The 17,278-nt window shown below is 41.4% G+C and overlaps 2 protein-coding genes across 2 annotated transcripts in view; both read right to left on the reverse strand.

Moving 5' to 3' along the window:
* Positions 1 to 1,413: 1,413 nt before the first annotated feature.
* On the reverse strand, positions 1,414 to 12,344 carry LOC137421860 (lipopolysaccharide-induced tumor necrosis factor-alpha factor homolog). Its single transcript, XM_068108341.2, has 3 exons — positions 12,050 to 12,344; positions 3,399 to 3,546; positions 1,414 to 1,703 (listed from the first exon to the last, which is right to left on the reverse strand). Exons 1-3 carry the CDS (start codon positions 12,342 to 12,344, stop codon positions 1,607 to 1,609), a joined length of 540 nt encoding a protein of 179 aa, XP_067964442.2. The 3' UTR covers positions 1,414 to 1,606.
* A 223-nt stretch (positions 12,345 to 12,567) lies between these two features.
* LOC137422394 (lysosomal cobalamin transport escort protein LMBD1) overlaps positions 12,568 to 17,278 on the reverse strand; it is a 39,505-nt gene continuing 34,794 nt past the window's right edge. Inside the window, exons 4-5 of the mRNA XM_078773199.1 lie at positions 14,970 to 15,061; positions 12,568 to 14,181 (exon numbers count right to left, since the gene is read on the reverse strand). Coding sequence (XP_078629325.1) covers positions 14,077 to 14,181; positions 14,970 to 15,061 — 197 coding nt within the window. The 3' untranslated portion in view covers positions 12,568 to 14,076. The remainder of the gene's footprint in view (positions 14,182 to 14,969; positions 15,062 to 17,278) is intronic.

The following is a 17,278-nucleotide window of genomic DNA, read 5'->3' on the forward strand; positions in this document are numbered from 1 at the left end:
GTGGAGTCGGTGGTCAGTTGGTTGCGTTGGTTGCGGTGAGGAGTCGGTGGTGGTGGTCAGTTGGTTGCGGTGAGGAGTCGGTGGTAAAGAGTGAGTGGACCAAGAACGAGTTGAGGGTTTGGACCAGACGAGTCGGACAAGGCCTGGCAAAGCACGCGACGTCCACAGCAGCCACAACAGCAGCTTGGGGGCCTGAACGGCGGTTTGGAGCAGGGCCGTGGAGGAACGGCGGCTGCTAGACGCGCCGGTTGAGCTGCGGGACCCCCTTGGACCTTCCTCTCCCTCCAGCCATCCACCTCCTGCCTTTCCATCCTTCTTGTGTACGTGAGTTTGTTCTGTTTGTTCTGTCCTGGGTTAATTAAGTCTGTATAAGCTAGTATTTTCACTGTGTCACCTGCGTCTTATGTGCTTGTAAATAAACGTGACTGCTTTCTTTTTGCTTATGTGTGTAAATAGTCAATAAATTTAGTAGTATTTCCAACCTTTTTGTCTTCTTCTTCTTCACATCCGTGTCGCCTTTGTCTTTTCCCTATTGAATAGCTGCGGTGCGATCCGGCCAACGTTTGGGTGGAATCGGGTGAGTCGGGGATCCTGTAACGGTCACGGTTGGACCATCCGCTCGGCCCATCATAACATCTAAACCGCGATCAGTAACAATATATATATATATATATATATATATATATATATATATATATATATATATATATATATATATATATATATATATATATACAAGCTTTACACTCAAAGGCTTGGCTCATGTAACACATGAGATACATCAGAGACAGACAATGTTTACATACTCACAAGATGTGCATTATGGCCCATTTGGACAACCATACTTTTCTCCACAAGCATTAACCAATAAACTCAGCAACTGTACATGAGGATTGTTTAATTAATTAATTGTATCAAACCAACACAGGTGACTAGATCACACAATCAAATCTATTAATTTTTACTCACATAGATCAGAAAAATCATGCAAGTTTAAGTTCCGTATACAATTGAATAAAACTGCATTGTCATTAAGACACAAACCAGATTGGTTCAATCATACCAATGACGAGAATAATCATAAAACATCTCAGCATTCCACAGAAACTTACCCCTGTCCAACATGAGTAGAGCGCAAAATGAGAATGCTGATCAATCTGTCGGAATCTCACATCAGCCAACTATGAACAAATCCCCTTGTTCTTCCGACGGAGACCATGTGCGGATGTGACATATAGGAGGCGGCTATGTCAGTGTTAAGCAGGATGTGACAAATGGGAGGCTCGCAAATTAATCACACATGGGAGGCCTGCAGATTAATCACTTACATTAAGAGGTTTTTTGCTGAAAAATTAATTACTTTATGCTTACATTTAAAACCACAGGTTTAGAAAAAAAATTGAAACACTCTCACCTGTTTCAAAAGTTTTTAATAACATGGATGTTTGATTTATTGAAAATAAAGCTAAAAGGGCAGACTACAATAAATGTAGTGCATCCATTTCACGTCGAGGGAAGGCTGAAGGTTGTTCACTTGGCCCGCAGTATTGAGACTCCATGGGTGAGGGAAGGGGCGAGGGGGTACCTTGGACCAAAAACAGGCTCATCAATTTTTGAACGTCCCGACAAGGGCTTTGCAGTTTGAACACTTGTGCTTTGTTTCTTTACATGAGTTCATCATCAGAGGGATGTAGCAGAGACAACTGAAAAAAAAGTAGCAGGAGAATGATAAGAAATAACCAACTTGATTAAAGGCAAAACATTTTATGTTTTCCACCTGGTGATGTCCCTTTGATGTTTCAAGTGAAATGATGTGATTGAAAGATTCATGATGACTCATTTAATTAGCCATTACCCATTATGCAATATTTATACTTTTATAAAGCAAATATAAACCCCCTAAAGTTATGATTGTGCTCGAAGGAGAGTTAAATTGCTGAAATTATCACTATGAAGATAAAGTGGGAACGAATTTCATTTCAAACTAACCTGAATTTTTAAACTTTGTTTACAAACCTTTTCTAAGGATCGGTTGAATTCGCAATACAATCAGAATCGCAAGATCCATTTGAGTCCCGTTTGAGAGACACCAATACGGACCATTTTGGCCTAAATGCAAAACGTTACGTTTGACGCAAACCCAACACAGCACATCACCCAAAGAACACCATCCCTACTGTGAAGCATGGTGGTGGCAGCATCATGCTATGGGGATGTTTCTCATCAGCAGGGTCTGGGGCACTTGTCAGGATAGAAGGGAAAATGGATGGAGCAAAATACTAGAAAATTCCGAGAGGAAAACCTGTTGCCCTCTGCAAGAAAGCTGAAATTCACTCTGACTGAAAATAAGTTATAAAGGACTTTTAAGATTTGTAAGAACTTTTCAGGTTCTTTGAAACCACGTGACCCAAAGTATGCCATTGTGAAAATCACATTGTGAGAACTAATTGCACCTTCCAGCTTATTGATTCTTCCAAAAATTCTCAAATAACTTGTCTTTATATGTGAAGAAAAAATAGATCAGAGATTTCTAATCTGATCTCACATTGACAACTCATCATTTTTTGTGTGGCCACATGTTCTTGATAAGGAGGAATTTATTTATTTATTTTGTTTGCATACATCATAAGCCATGAGGAATTCTATTATCATATAATTGGTGTTCTGTTTAACATTTCTAGGATGAGGTTTAGCTACAAATAGCTGTGGCCTGTAGATTACGTCAGGAAATTGGAACTAACTATAGACAACCCTCAATTTGAGAACGTTCAGTTTGAGAATATTGACGACAAAGTTAGTCATTTTCATCCGCATGACTGGCGGATTGATGTACATGTTGATTTATTTAAGTTCCTTTGTACTGTTTTATGTCCATACTCCATATGTATATATTGTTGTGCTGTACTTACTTTAAATTTACTTTAATGATAACTTTACGACACTTTATGGTTTTTACTTTTCCTAAATGACTTGTCACCTTGTTTTACCTATTAAATGGTGATAGATATGTTGGTTTCAATCTAATTCGAGTGTATTCTGGTTTCAGGACCATTTCCACTTTGAGAGCAGGGTCCGAGAACGTAACATCAATCGCAGACCAGAACTTGTCTGCATATGATACTAACTATATGATACCAGGTGGTTCTTTCTGTAGGGCACTTCCAACTGTATTCAACATGGCCATAGGGATGATTTGGGTTGAACCAGAAATGTAACTTCTAAGGATGATTCGAGATTAGCACTTGACGGGACAATGTATTAGTCACCAATGAGTATTTCCAATCAACTTGTTTTCCACAGGCCATTCTATTTTATCATGCTACAACAAATAAGTTGAGAAGTGCATGAGCATTAAGATTGGGTGACAACGGGTGAGGAAGAAGAATCCATTATATTACCCAGTAAAGATGAAGAGTATGAGAACCCAAATCCATCCTTTCATCGACAAAGATTTATTGGTCGTTGTAAAACAAACAGTTTGGCAACTGGGGCACTTCAGCTGCACGGGCATGTTCCGCAAACAGACACCTTCTGTAACTTGAACACCTGCAGGAAATGAAAAATGAAGAGCAGTATAAAAAATGTAACATTTCATGGGCCTTTCATAAAGTGCTCTAATTACTAGATCAACCATGTTAGCAATGGCCGGTTAGTTGCAGGAATTATTAGCTACAATCCCTCCATATGTCCTCAATGCACTCAACTGACCGATAGCTTCTCTGTCTTTCTGTCTCTTTCTGTCTCTTTCTTTCTTTTTCTTTCTCTTTCTCTTTCTCTTTCTCTTTCTCTTTCTCTCTCTCTCTCTCTCTCTCTCTCTCTCTCTCTCTCTCTCTCTCTCTCTCTCTCTCTCTCTCTCTCTCTCTCTCTCTCTCGTTTAAAGCCTGGATAAATCAGCTGTCCCTCATCAAACAGCTTCATCCTTCCTTTTCCTTCACTTCCCTATTTATAGATCATCCTGAATGATAGGCTGGGCCAAATCGGAGGTGATTTTCCTAATTCAATGTAATTTACCTAAAAGTTGTGAGTGAGTATCAGGAACAAAATCATGAAAAAAAAATTCAAAAATATTGACGTTTTACGGTAAAACAGCCCGTTACCATAGCAACAGTTACAGACGACTCAAAAAATGCCTAAATTGACGATTTCTCAAGCTGTGTTTGACCCCCAGAGTTGATTCTGGTACCAAAAGATGCAGAATTGAAAGCCAAGGATGATTGGATAGCTTAACAATGTCTGTGACACAATTCAATACCACTTTTATCCAAAAAAACTGATTTTTGTCTGAAATTTCAAGCATATTTATGGAAAAAAATTGAAAATTTTGCTTTTTAATCATAGGATAACCATTAATCAGATTAAATTTACTTTAAATTGTCTTTTACAACCTTGTATTGTCCAGTTTTTATAACTGTTATAACGTTGTTTAAATTTGGCCATCTTAATTTCAAAAAAAAAAGTTAACAAAAGCAGCTTACAATCATTAATTTTAATGCCTGCTTTCGGTTGTTACTGTAACCATTCATCAGGCAAGTATGCTGTTTTTGTTTACTTTTCTCATTCAAACATTATATTAATAATTGTTTTTTTTATTGCAGTGCATCACATAGGCAATTAGGCATGGATACAAAAGCCAAGACCGTGTTGTGGCTCTTCGAAAAGTGTCCCCCCATCTTCAATCTACCAGGAAACTAGGGATTCACTGGCTCATTCTTGCTCAATAGTGTATGGCCCCACCACAGGACCTAATGAACAGCTGTTCAAGCGACTGCTCAACACTTGGAGTGAATTGGACAAGGGCAACTACACATTGGTTGAGGTGTCTGCTCAACAGAGAGAGCTGGCTGGCCATGTACATGCCACCATCACCTTCCTTCAGACGTGGATGGAGAATAGCACAAAGGAGACTCTTCGACACGACTACCTGGAGCTGGCACACCTCACACTGCTGTTTCTTGGAGGGACTGTCCCTGATGGTATGAGGACCATCACTATCAAAGCTCCTGGGGCATTCCACCACGCCCGTTGGATGAGCAAGACTTTATACACTATAAAGGTGGCACTCTTCCGTCGGCAGCTGGGAGATATCTACACACCCGAAGAGCTGGAAGACATAACCAGTCTCGCTGCATTCATGTCAGTCTTCTACACTAAAGCGTGGTTGACATGTACCAGTGCTGCAGATGCACTATCTAACGACATGTACCTGATGAAGAACCTCCTCAAGGCTGAGGCCAGTATCGCAAAGAATCCAACAAAGTGGCCTGCCAAATTTCTGTCCTTTGTGACTGTGGCCCGAGAGAAGCTACAAAACCATTTGTGGTACCTCTCAGAGAGATTGGTCTCTTTGGCACTCTTCTCGGACAGAACGTCATCTGACAAGCAGACTATGAGAAGGGCTATGCTCAGGTACCATGGGACTGCACATAACATGATACAGGAGATGCCAGCCTCACAGCAATTGGGGAGTAAAGCCCTCAAAGACTTTGTTGGTTACGACTCTTGGAGCATGTTTGAACTCTTGGGTATTGACTCCAGTTTTGTCAAGCTCCCCGTTGCACAGTGGCCCACCTCAGACAGCTATCGTCATGGCAAGGAAGTTGTGGCCAAACTCCCAGTTGTCAATGACGCAGCAGAACGGACACTTGGACTCGCCACAGATTTGAACACTAACAAGGCCCCCAAATCTGAGGCGCAGCTCCAGGCTCTATACAGGGTTGTGAAGGGCGTCAGGGAGAAGCTGCATGGACTGGCAACATCCACTGAGGTTGTGACTAAGAAGTCATTGGCCTCCATTGATTACAATTGGGACTAGGTTTTTTATTTTGTTATCAATGTTCAATGTCAGACCTTAAATTTGAGACAAAAAAGCTTAATCAATGACAAAAGTTAATTTAAAGTACATTTAATTTGACTATAGCTCTGCTGATTAATGATTATCCTATGATTAAAAAGCAAAAGTTTCATTTTTTTTTCAAACAAATGCCTTAAATTTGAGATAAAAATGAGTTTTTGGGATAAAAGTTGTGTTGAATTGTGTCACAGACATTGTTAAGCTATCCAATCATCCTTGGCTTTCAATTCTGAATCTTTTGGTACCAGAATCAACTCTGGGGGTCATACACAGCCTGAGAAATCATCGATTTTAAGGATTTTTTGAGTCGTCTGTAACGGTTGCTATGGTAACGGGCTGTTTTACCGTAAGACGTCAATATGTTTGAAAAATAATTTCATGGTTTTGTTTCTGTTATCCAGCCACAACTTTTAGGTAAATTACAACCTTGTAGTATGTAAAATTGAGAATCACCCCTGATTTGGCCCAGCCTACTGAATGACCATGGATGTTCCCCTTTTCCTGGAACTTGTAAATAAAAATGAAATCCAAATTCCTGCCACAGTTATCTTGATGATTATGCCAATATGCCTCAACGTGAGTTTAGGGAGGCCTTGGTCCTGCCTGGACTGAAAAGAGGCTATATTGGTGATTATGGTGACATTAAATGTTAATGAAAAAATTCCAACTCAACATTCATTAAGTAATGGTCTTTGCACTTTCTTTACAACAACTGGAATTTCAATAACGTTTTCATATCCTGCTTACCAATTGTACCATGAAAGTATGGATCATATTGAAGTGCTTTACTCACACTAATAAAATCAAAAATAATAAACCATGTAGGCCTATGTGTGCCACACATAAATTAAAATGCGCAAAACAAACCGAACTTGGGTGAGCAAATTTACAGTCAGAACGGTTCCCTTCGGGCCTTCATGACGCGAACGAGTGTTCACTAACCAATTAACCATTTCCACTGTGGGACGATGGGACGTGGACCTGAATTATAGGAAAACCTCATCAGGATCGAATTCATATGTAAAGGGCGTGTAGCTAAATCTGGTGATTACAATTATCCACAATGATGCATAATGCCCAAGGACCGGTGTTATGTAGTTTTGTTCAAGCATTACACACTGATGCTTCCATTTAGCAAAAGAGCATATTAAATCGGAGTGGCTTTAAGAAGATCCTAATTGTTGGAAACTTTGGATGGCTTTGTGATGCAGCTTTACACCTTGAGGCAGCGCAAGACAGGTGCCTGCAGGCGTTTTGTTGGTGAGAGTAACAGGACGTTGTGTGTCGATCATTCGCGGCATTACTTTTCTTATTTGGCAAATTGGCAGCTGTTGTTGGAACAAATGGTGGACAGTTGTTTGGAACATTTAAGCTGGAGAATGTCTTTCTTGGCTTATTCTAGCACTGTCTGCCACTTCTCATATCACTAGGTGGCCTGTTTCTGCACTTATTTCCAACTTTGATTAACCACACTGGTTAATTAATTGATTAATTAACTATATAATATCTCAGACTAAAGTAGGCTTATATCGGACATGTCTCAGTTGAATATCTTTCACCAACTAAACAGGTTGGCTGAGTGGGTTGTTGTTGTTGTTGTTGTTGTTGTTTTGCCCTGGACAGTTCTCTCCAACAAGCCCATGACACTGAGACAGCCGATCGATCTCCAAGCAGTGACCCAGAGATCTCCCACATCCAGTGTGGTGTAATCCTGCCTTCAAGAGGTCAGGGCCATGACAGAGTTAGAGAGACAAGGGGGAAAGAGCCGGTCCATGGGGACCGATCGGCACTCTGACCATGACCGCGCTGTCCTGACAAATCCGGGTAACAGGGAAGAAGTGAAGATTTTGCCCCCAAATTGCGTTGGATGTACAACCACCACGAAGAGGCATCCCCAATAGTTGTGCCTGAGTTGGTTAAAAACTCCTCTGACTATAATAATGAGACCTGTTAGTTGAAATCCCATCTTACCGGACTCACACAAGGATACAGACGAGGAACTTTGGTGGCGCAGGAGCACGCCATTCGGCCCATCATTCCTGCGCTGTGCCTTCACCAACCCCAATATTGTCTGTCACCCGTCCACACACAAGCTACCGGCAAGTCCTGCCTATAACTCCATACTCCTATATCTCCAATGCATCAAGGTACCTATCTAATGTTCCAATTTGAACTTATCCACGCCCTCCAGAGAGAGCTGCCATTACCTTTCTGGGAAGACAATTCCATGCATTAACTACTCTCCAACTGAAAGACCCCTGCCTTAAAACTCTCATCTTTACCCTCAAGCTATTGCTCCTGGCCCTAACACAGTCCACTCTGCTGTAAAACTCCACTGCACCTACCTTGTTCACACTTCACAGTCGAAACCAACATTGTTTAGGACTGGATGTGCTGCGTTTAGATACTTGTAGTGTATAAATGTTGTTGAATAAATAAACTCGATTTTTGCAATTATCCGTGACCATGCAGCCACCATCCATTTCCAAAGCCTCGGTTTGCCTGGAACGTTCTGAGAATTGCTGAGAACCAACTTCGCCATTATCCTACTATTTACTCTGCTTTAAGAGGAATGTCAATTCATACTTCCTACATCTTTGAGGTTTCATCGTATTTTACCCGACCTCTGCTATTTCCAGTGTCTTGGATGTTTTCTTGTTTTTATTCATTTATTTATTACTTGCAAAATCGAAGATTTTCCAAGTATATTGGTCGGTTGCATTTGTGGTTCTGTCTGTTTGTTTGTTTGTTTGTCACCGGCCTACAGGTCACAATTCTAAACCGATCGTCACGAAACTTTACCAAGTTGTATAGGTCGTCCCAATTGAGAAGCCTATTGATTGAGGTCAAAGGTCATCTGGAGGTCAAATTTCTAAAATTGCCATTTTAAATCCGATTGACTTGAAAATTGAATAGCATTTGTATATTGTCACTAAATTGGGAAATGAACTATTTTTGAGGTCAAGAGGTCAAAGGTCAACTCAAGGTCAAATTTTAAAAATCATCAATTTTCATCTAAAAAGCCGTCAATTCTCAACCGATTGACTTGAAAATTGAACAGCATTTGCACATCGAGTCATTAAATTGGGAAACATACTATTTTTGAGGTCAAAAGGTCAAAGGTCAAAGGTCAACTCAAGGTCGAATTTTAAAAATAATCAATTTTCATCTAAAAAGCCATCAATTCTCAACCGATTGACTTGAAAATTGAACAGCATTTGCATCGAGTCACTAAATTGGGAAACATACTATTTTTGAGGTCAAAAGGTCAACTCAAGGTCAAACTTCCAACATCACTTTTTTCTGAAAAAAACCCATCAATTTTCATCCGATTGACTTGAAAATTGAACAGCATTTGCACATTGTCACTAAATAGGGAAACCAACTATTTTTGAGGTCAAAAGGTCAAAGGTCAACTCAAGGTCAACCTTCCAAAATCATCATTTTTCATCTGAAAAATCGTCACTTTTCTTCCTATTGACCCGAGCTTTGATAAAGATTATATCAATGTTAATCTTGATGAAATGGACAATTTGTTGTATCAATGGAATTTGTTTTTTCTTCGGGGTGGGGGGCGGATTTTGCAAATATTGTGCTCTTCATGACGTCTATTTGTATATTTATTTTGTTTTGCTTTATCCTCATAATTTTCTAACTTTCTCTAATACCCCCATCACACCAAACTAGTTCTCAATACGTTCGTGAAAATGTTGTCGAACGGGCTCCAACTGTGTATGAACGTAGTGGACGTAGTAGCAACTATTTACAGTCTTTTTACGAACTTCATGGACGGGCTCGGACGGGGAGGGTGCTCTAGAACTTTGAGCCTGCTCAAAATTTTATCCCGTTCATCCCGTTCTCCAATTAGACACACACACACACCACACACCACACACCACACACACACACACACACACACACATAACCTCAAACTGCCTCAATAGTCTCAGCAACTTCAGGGGGATCTGCATGGCCTTCAGCAGGGCTATTTGTGCTTGATTTCGCTCGCCCTGTCTTTCTGAATCGACTTCTCTTTGGAGGCATGATGATCGGAGATTGTATTGTAGATGTGTACAGCTCGGAGCCCTGAACTTGAATGAGGACTGGCTACAACGCGCTCGGTATTCATAGCAGTCGGGCCAGGACGCGAGTACACACGCACTAGGGACGAGATGAGGACATAGTGCGAACGAGTTGGTCGGGTTAAGAATTAGTTAGAACTGGCTTGGACGTATTTTGAACGAGGTAGAACGAGGTTGAACTGGTTAAGAACGGGTTGAGAACGGCTACGGACGGGCTCGAACTGCTTCGAAACGTTGTCGGCATGAGGTGAACGGGCACTTTTACACGATCTGAACTGGATACAAACGGACTGCAGACTGGCTAAGAACGAGATAAGAACGAGATAGACGTATTGAGGACTGCTTATGAACGAACTAGCATCGTATTTTATGCCAAACTACGCATTCTACCGTGATCACAGCCTGTTCTAGTATTTTTTTTAGAACGGGGTAGAACAGGATAGAACTACTTTGGTGTGATGCTAGCCTTAGCCCCTTAACAGTATGGACCCACCATCCTGGTGGGTCCATACTGTTAGTGGGCTGTAATGCCTTGCCTGGGGCGATGTCCATAAATAAATAAAAAAGAGACGACATCAAGGCACCTTTAAATGAGTTAGCAAAACAATGGACAAATAGGAAATTAGAAAGTTTCAACCTCACATCACGAGGTAAATATGTGTCCTTATGGAAGCACCAAACTGTACCTATGATGAAAAAATTTCGATAGGATAGAGTCAAATATGTGTTGTCAATGGATGAAATATTTATTTACCGAATGTTCCTAATGAAGCACCGTTGAGTAAGATCTATCTCTGATCCTCGAACCTCCAGTCCAGTCTGGTGGGTCCATATTGTTAGTCAGTTGAGAAAGGCTATCTGATTTTTAGGCCTGGGTCATGACTCGTTGGTCTTGTCTTAAGTCACGTAATTGTTCAATCGATACGCTATTAGGCGATACTTTCCCCGGTGATCCACTAACCTCCACTCATGCCTTCCACACCCTTCACCTCTTCTGCTCCATTCTTTCACAGGTTGAAATTCCCATAGAAAACCAATAGGACAAATCCCATAAAAATCCCATAGGAAATTGCACAAGTTGGATCTACTGGTTTCAACAAGGAAACTTAAATACTGGACAAGTAGAAAATACCAATAAAAAACCAGTAGGTCAATGGGACCAGTAAGAGACCAATAGCATACCAGTATATAAATGAACAGGATTGAAAATAACAAATTGACATATGTGGGGCAAATGACATGCCCAGACTGGGAATTGAACCCAGGTCCTCTGGATGAACTGTACCAGCACTCTGCAGAGCTACGTGACTCCTGGAAACCCTGTTATAAATAACATGGCTATAACTCAATTATATATGGAACTGTGTGTTTTGCATTTGTTTGTAACAAAATATAATTAAAGTATTTTGATTGGTCTATGGGTTTTCAGACCAGTGAACTCTAATGGTTTTGACAGGACCAGTTGAACATAAAGGCTCCTTTTGCTTTCAATGGGTTTTCAGACCAGTGAACTCTAATGGTTTCGACAGGACCAGTTGAACATAAAGGCTCCTTTTGCTTTCAATGGGTTTTCAGACCAGTTGCATTTAATGGTTTTCTATTGGTTTCAACCGAATCTGGTTATAGGTTTCTTCTGGAAACTCTACCGATTCCCATAGAAACCAATAGAAACCGTGATTTACAATAGAAACCCACAGAAATGTCCTACTGGTCTCTTGGTTTCTATGGGATTTTCGACCTGGGTTTCCTTTATCTCCTTTACATTAGTTGACAAATCGAATGCAGCAAAACAAAAATGGCTGATTCAGTTGCGGAATATTAAAGACTGGATCCTCGAGGTTTGAGTACTGGGTCCTATCGAGATTTCAGCCTCTCGGAGACTTTAGATTCAAGTTTTTGGAATTGTAACAATACATTCGAATCGAGTCCATGATTCAACTCTGAGTCCTTGGCTTATATACTATAGGTCTGCTCAACTGTCTTAAATAACCGTCTTCTTCTAATTATTATTCTTTGATGTTACTCTTGGCTTTCAAACAGCTTTTACACAATAAATACTTTAATATAACATCTGCACATATCTGATGTGATGGAATTATATAAAATCCAGACTTACCAGGTGTTGGTTGATTCACAACGATGACATTGTTGTTTTGAGATGGAGCAGGGTTTACTTGAAAACCCGGAGGAGCAAAGGCATTTGGAAGGGCGACAACATATGGAGGAGCGGCGATACCCTGTGGAGGTTGGACTGCATATGGAGGAGCGGCGATAACCTGAGGTTGGACTGCATATGCAGGAGCGGTGGGAACATATTGAGGAGCGACCATAACCGGTGGAGGTTGGACTCCATATGCAGGAGCGGTGGGAGCATATGCTGGATGCTGTTGTTCAACAGAATAGGGCTGCATTTTTAGAGGAGCTTGTCGTGAAGCCTTGGTCTGAAATGAGGCGATGAAGTCGTAGGGACGGCACAAAACAAAGAATATGTAATAAATCTCATGCAAATTCAGTGGAACTTGCTGACAGGTTAAGGTAAGACAGGTAAGACAGGTAAGACAGGTTAAGGTCCAATGATGAATACAAGACGTCTTGGGATGGAGAAGAATGTCCCAGTCACGAAAACCACAAGGCTCAGATTTCACATCGTTTAATCTTTTCATACAAAACATTCCACAACCGCCTCATATGCAAATTACATAACCTGTACCTCCACTACCCATAGCCACATAAACACAGCCACAGTACTGCGAAACGGAAGGGATTTTAAAGTGCCAAAAAGGCAATTTGTGTTCTAGATTAATTATATAAAGCGTATACAGATAAATTGAAATAAAATAAGGATTTTAAATGTCGTAGAAAAAACATTTCCGAAGCTTACTGCCGCTGATACAGCGTTTTTTGAAAAAAAGTGGAAAAACCCACTTTAAAATACGACACCAAATGTCAAAGGGTGTGAATACTTTCTGAAGGCACTGTATAGTTGGGTCAGGAATGTAATCTACACGAGACAGTGCAAAGGTAAGTATGATGTACAACACCTGGCTTCTCACAATTTATCAATCCACTAGAGTCAATTTCAAATGCAAGTTTATTCCCAGGAAAATAGATTCACAAATATTCATCACATCCCACAATACCTTCGAAACAAAATTTCTTCCAAAAAAAAGGTTTTTATCAAACAAATCCATGAAATAAATAAAAATATGAAAATAAGTCTAGCCTACCCCACCACAATGTAATTGCTGTAGGAAAATCCGACACATCGCTCAAGCATATATACGTGCCAAACACAAGCCGTACCTTTCGCAAGATAGAAAATAATAAACCACAACCAAGAATCACTGATAACCACAAAGGCAGCACGATTTGCAAGCAACATGGGACAATGAAAAGATCCACACCAAACATCCCATCTGGAACTTTTCTCTCGTGGAATTGCAGCATAGAAATCATATTCCCAGAGTATTACCAAATCGGCATTTTGTTAAATTCTTTCACAGCAATGCAATTTTGAAAAAAACCCAAAAACCCCAGAGTATTACAGATCGGCATTTTGTTAAATTCTTTCACAGCAATGCAATTTTGGAAAAAAACAAAAACCCAGAGTATTACAGATCGGTATTTTGTTAAATTCCTTCACAGCAATGCAATTTTGAAAAAAAAAAACTTTCCAAATAAAAACACACTTTGGAAGTGCGAAAATAAGCATTCTATAGATCAAAATATTTAAGTCGACAGCCAAACTGGTTGTACATGGATACAGACATCAGAAAAAAAGGTGGTGCCATTTGAAATTTCCAGGGTCCCAGGGACACCAAGCAGAGTCCCAGCACATGCCCCACTTTGCAAGCACAGAGGAGGTGGCCCTCAGTAACAAAAGCACCACTGCCATCGGTTTGTCATGTCTGCCACCCAAGCAAACGGTGCGAGCACAAATCCATCTCTTCAGCTGTACTTGGCGAAGGATTTGGGTTCACCAAAATCGCCACCTTTACCTTCACGAATCCGTAAAGGCTATTCATGTCCACCCTCTACTCCCACCACTCCTACCACCCCAAATAGCTTATACATAAACATCTTCTGATCGGTAAATCATACAAAATGTCCAACTAGTATCAAAAAATAAGTTTTTGATAAAAATCACATATGCAGAGGCTCCTCGTCGCTATCATAATCTTCAAGTGCCTTCTCAATCGGTGAACTGCGTCCCTTGAGGCACGACACAGTCATTCCAACAATAAAAGCCTGAATCGGGAGCGAAGGAAGGGAAGGAGAGAGTTGAAGTCAAGTGAGTACACCAAAGCAAACAACAAAAATAGAGATTATTATTTGGATTCACGACATTCTCCAACTAAAAAATGCCAAGCCAATTGTCCTTCCTCAAGATTTGCTATTTACACATGTCGTGTCCATGGGACGTCACATAAGCACAAATCTCCACCCCTGTACAGTTGGGTCAGGAATGTAATCTACACGAGACAGTGCAAAGGTAAGTATGATGTACAACACCTGGCTTCTCACAATTTATCAATCCACTAGAGTCAATTTCAAATGCAAGTTTATTCCCAGGAAAATAGATTCACAAATATTCATCACATCCCACAATACCTTCGAAACAAAATTTCTTCCAAAAAAAAGGTTTGGATGTACAGGATGTACAGGAAGAAATTGCTGCATGCAGAAGCAAAATAAACCAGCATTTTGTAAAGACCTAGAACAAGGTGCTGCCATCGTCCCGCAAGGCCAACACCTCTCCTAGAGCAAAACAAATAGCACTTCATCCACCACAGCAAATTCCCTTGATTAGGGCACAGACAATTCTCCAAGGACTCCTTACAGCCCCCACAATGCAGCCATTAAAAGCCTCATCCAAGCCACCCAGCTTCACCCTGCTGAGTGGCAGGGAGACGATTATCGTGGGAATGCCACGCTCCCAATGCACCCCAAGCTGACTGGCATTGAAGAAAATCCGAAATGGCGCAGGAAACGGATGGCATTCCACACTCAGTACATCATTGGAGGCCATTACTCACCAGAATAAACAACCAATTTCCAAGGTAGTAAATTGACGTGAAGAACCAAAACTTGTGCAGGAAAAGGTAGAGTCGAGTGACGGTACAATAATCTGCAAAACAAGCAGGAGTACTCAACCAAAAAAGCCCCATCATGGGCGAAGGTTTACTCCATGGAACGCAGAATGGTACACTTCAAGCAACAAATACAAGGCCTCTTCATCTTCATATGTATAGAAAGACAGCAAAATCTCACGAGATCAGAGAGATCGCGAGATCTTGGAGACGACGTCACGGATTTTCGAAGCTCCACACGGTCTCCACGTTTTCAAAGTTAAGTCTGTTCACAATTGTATTTTGTCGAAACTGTATTTATCTTTCGGTGTGTGAACCAATAGTGTGTCCCTTGGAAGTTTCTAGGTGTTTATCTTTCATAAATTAATCGTTTGTTTGCCACACGGCGTGTGAGGCCTTGCAGCCTCAGGCTTCCCCCGTCGAAGTTTGTTCCTTCCTTCGCTGGTTTTGCTAGGTTTTTTGATTTTCCCTTCTCCCCCAAACTTCACCAAACATCTACTCTTTGTCTAACGTTGTAACCCCCACTCCCCCCAAAACAAACAAACAAACAAACAAAAAAACTTTTCTTTCCCTTTCTCCTCGTGTGCTTTTGTCCCAACGTGTGCTTTTGCCTCTGTCCACGTGCGCTGTCCCGCCCCGCCCCCATTATCCCCTTGTCTTCCACCTTTTTCCCTGTTCAAGTGACTCATGGTTGTCCCTCGAGGCTCCCTCTCCCCATTGGTATTTTTGTGAATGTAAGATTGTTCTTCACGGTTCTGTTTAAATATGTTTAAACTTTCCAGATCCAGATCCATTCCAGATCTGTAATCTGGTGGTGAAAGAAGGCCGCATTCCAGTGGCTTGGGAACTGAGTACCCTCGTCCCTCTATACAAGGGGAAAGGTGACCCTCGAGAGTGTGGCTCGTACCGAGTGATAAAGTTATTGGAGCATGGAATGAAGGTATTGGAAAGGGTGTTGGATAGGAGGATAAGGAAGAAGGTGAAGATCGACGAAATGCAGTTTGGATTTATGCCAGGAAGAGGAACGAGACAGACGCGCTTTTTATTGTGAGGCAGTTGCAGGAGAAGTACATGGAGAAGAGGATTAAGTTGTTTCTTGGGTTTGTTGATCTGGAGAAAGCATTCGATAGGGTTCCACGCAAAGTATTGACATGGGCAATGAGGAAGTTAGGAGTGGAGGAATGGTTGATCAGAGTAGTGATGGCAATGTAGAAAAGAGAGCGCACAGCTGTAAGGACAAAGTACGGGAACAGTGGTGAGTTTGAGGTGAAGGTGGGAGTGCATCAGGGGTCGGTACTAAGTCCACTACTATTTGTAGCTGTGATGGAGGTGCTGGCTCAGAACGTAAAGGAGGGTTTACCGTGGGAGTTGTTGAATGCAGATGATCTGGTGTTGATTGAGGAAAGTATGGATGGACTGAAGGAAAAGATGAACAAGTGGAAGGAATGTATGGAGACAAAAGGTCTGAAGGTGAATATCGGAAAGACGAAGGTGATGGCAAGTGGTAAAGCATGTGGTGAGGTGGAAAGCACTGGGAAGTGGCCCTGTGCTGTGTGCAGGAAGGGTGTCGGAGTGAACTCCATTCAATGTACAATGTGCGCTGAGTGGGTTCATCAAAAATGTAGTGGTCTGAGGGTCATTAACCAGTGTGGCAGCTACATTCAAATGTAAGGTGTGCACAGAGGGAGCTGCAGATGGAGGAAATGTTGAGTTGGATCTTGGAGAAGGCGTGAAGCTGGAAGGTGTGAAAACATTTTGCTACCTCGGAGACATGCTGAATGGAGAAGGTGGATCAGACTCGGCAACGGTTGCTGGAGTGAGATGTGCATGTAAGAAGTTTCGGGAACTGAGTGGCGTGCAGATGAGGAGGGGAGTGTCGTTGAAGCTGAAGGGAAAGGTGTATGTTGCATGTGTGAGAAGTGTTATGATTTATGGGAGCAAGACATGGGTAATGAACGAAGAGCAGCAACGAAGGTTGGAAAGGGTGGAAATGCGAATGGTTCGATGGATGTGCGGAGTATCGTTGAGAGAGAGGAAGACAAATGATGAATTGCGAAAAATGATGGGAATAGAGCCTGTGATTGATGCGTGAAGAGGAACAGGTTGAGATGGTTTGGTCATGTGTTGAGGAAGGATGAAAGTGACTGGTTGAGAAGAGTGATGGAAATGAATGTAGAAGGAAGTAGAGGACGGGGAAGACCGAGAAAGACTTGGCCAAAGATGGCGGAAGAAGAAATGCGGGCAAGGGGGTTAAT

This window comes from Myxine glutinosa, chromosome 2 (assembly GCF_964187855.1).
Source record: "Myxine glutinosa chromosome 2, kmMyxGlut1.1, whole genome shotgun sequence".
Classification (NCBI taxonomy): Eukaryota; Metazoa; Chordata; class Myxini; order Myxiniformes; family Myxinidae; genus Myxine; species Myxine glutinosa.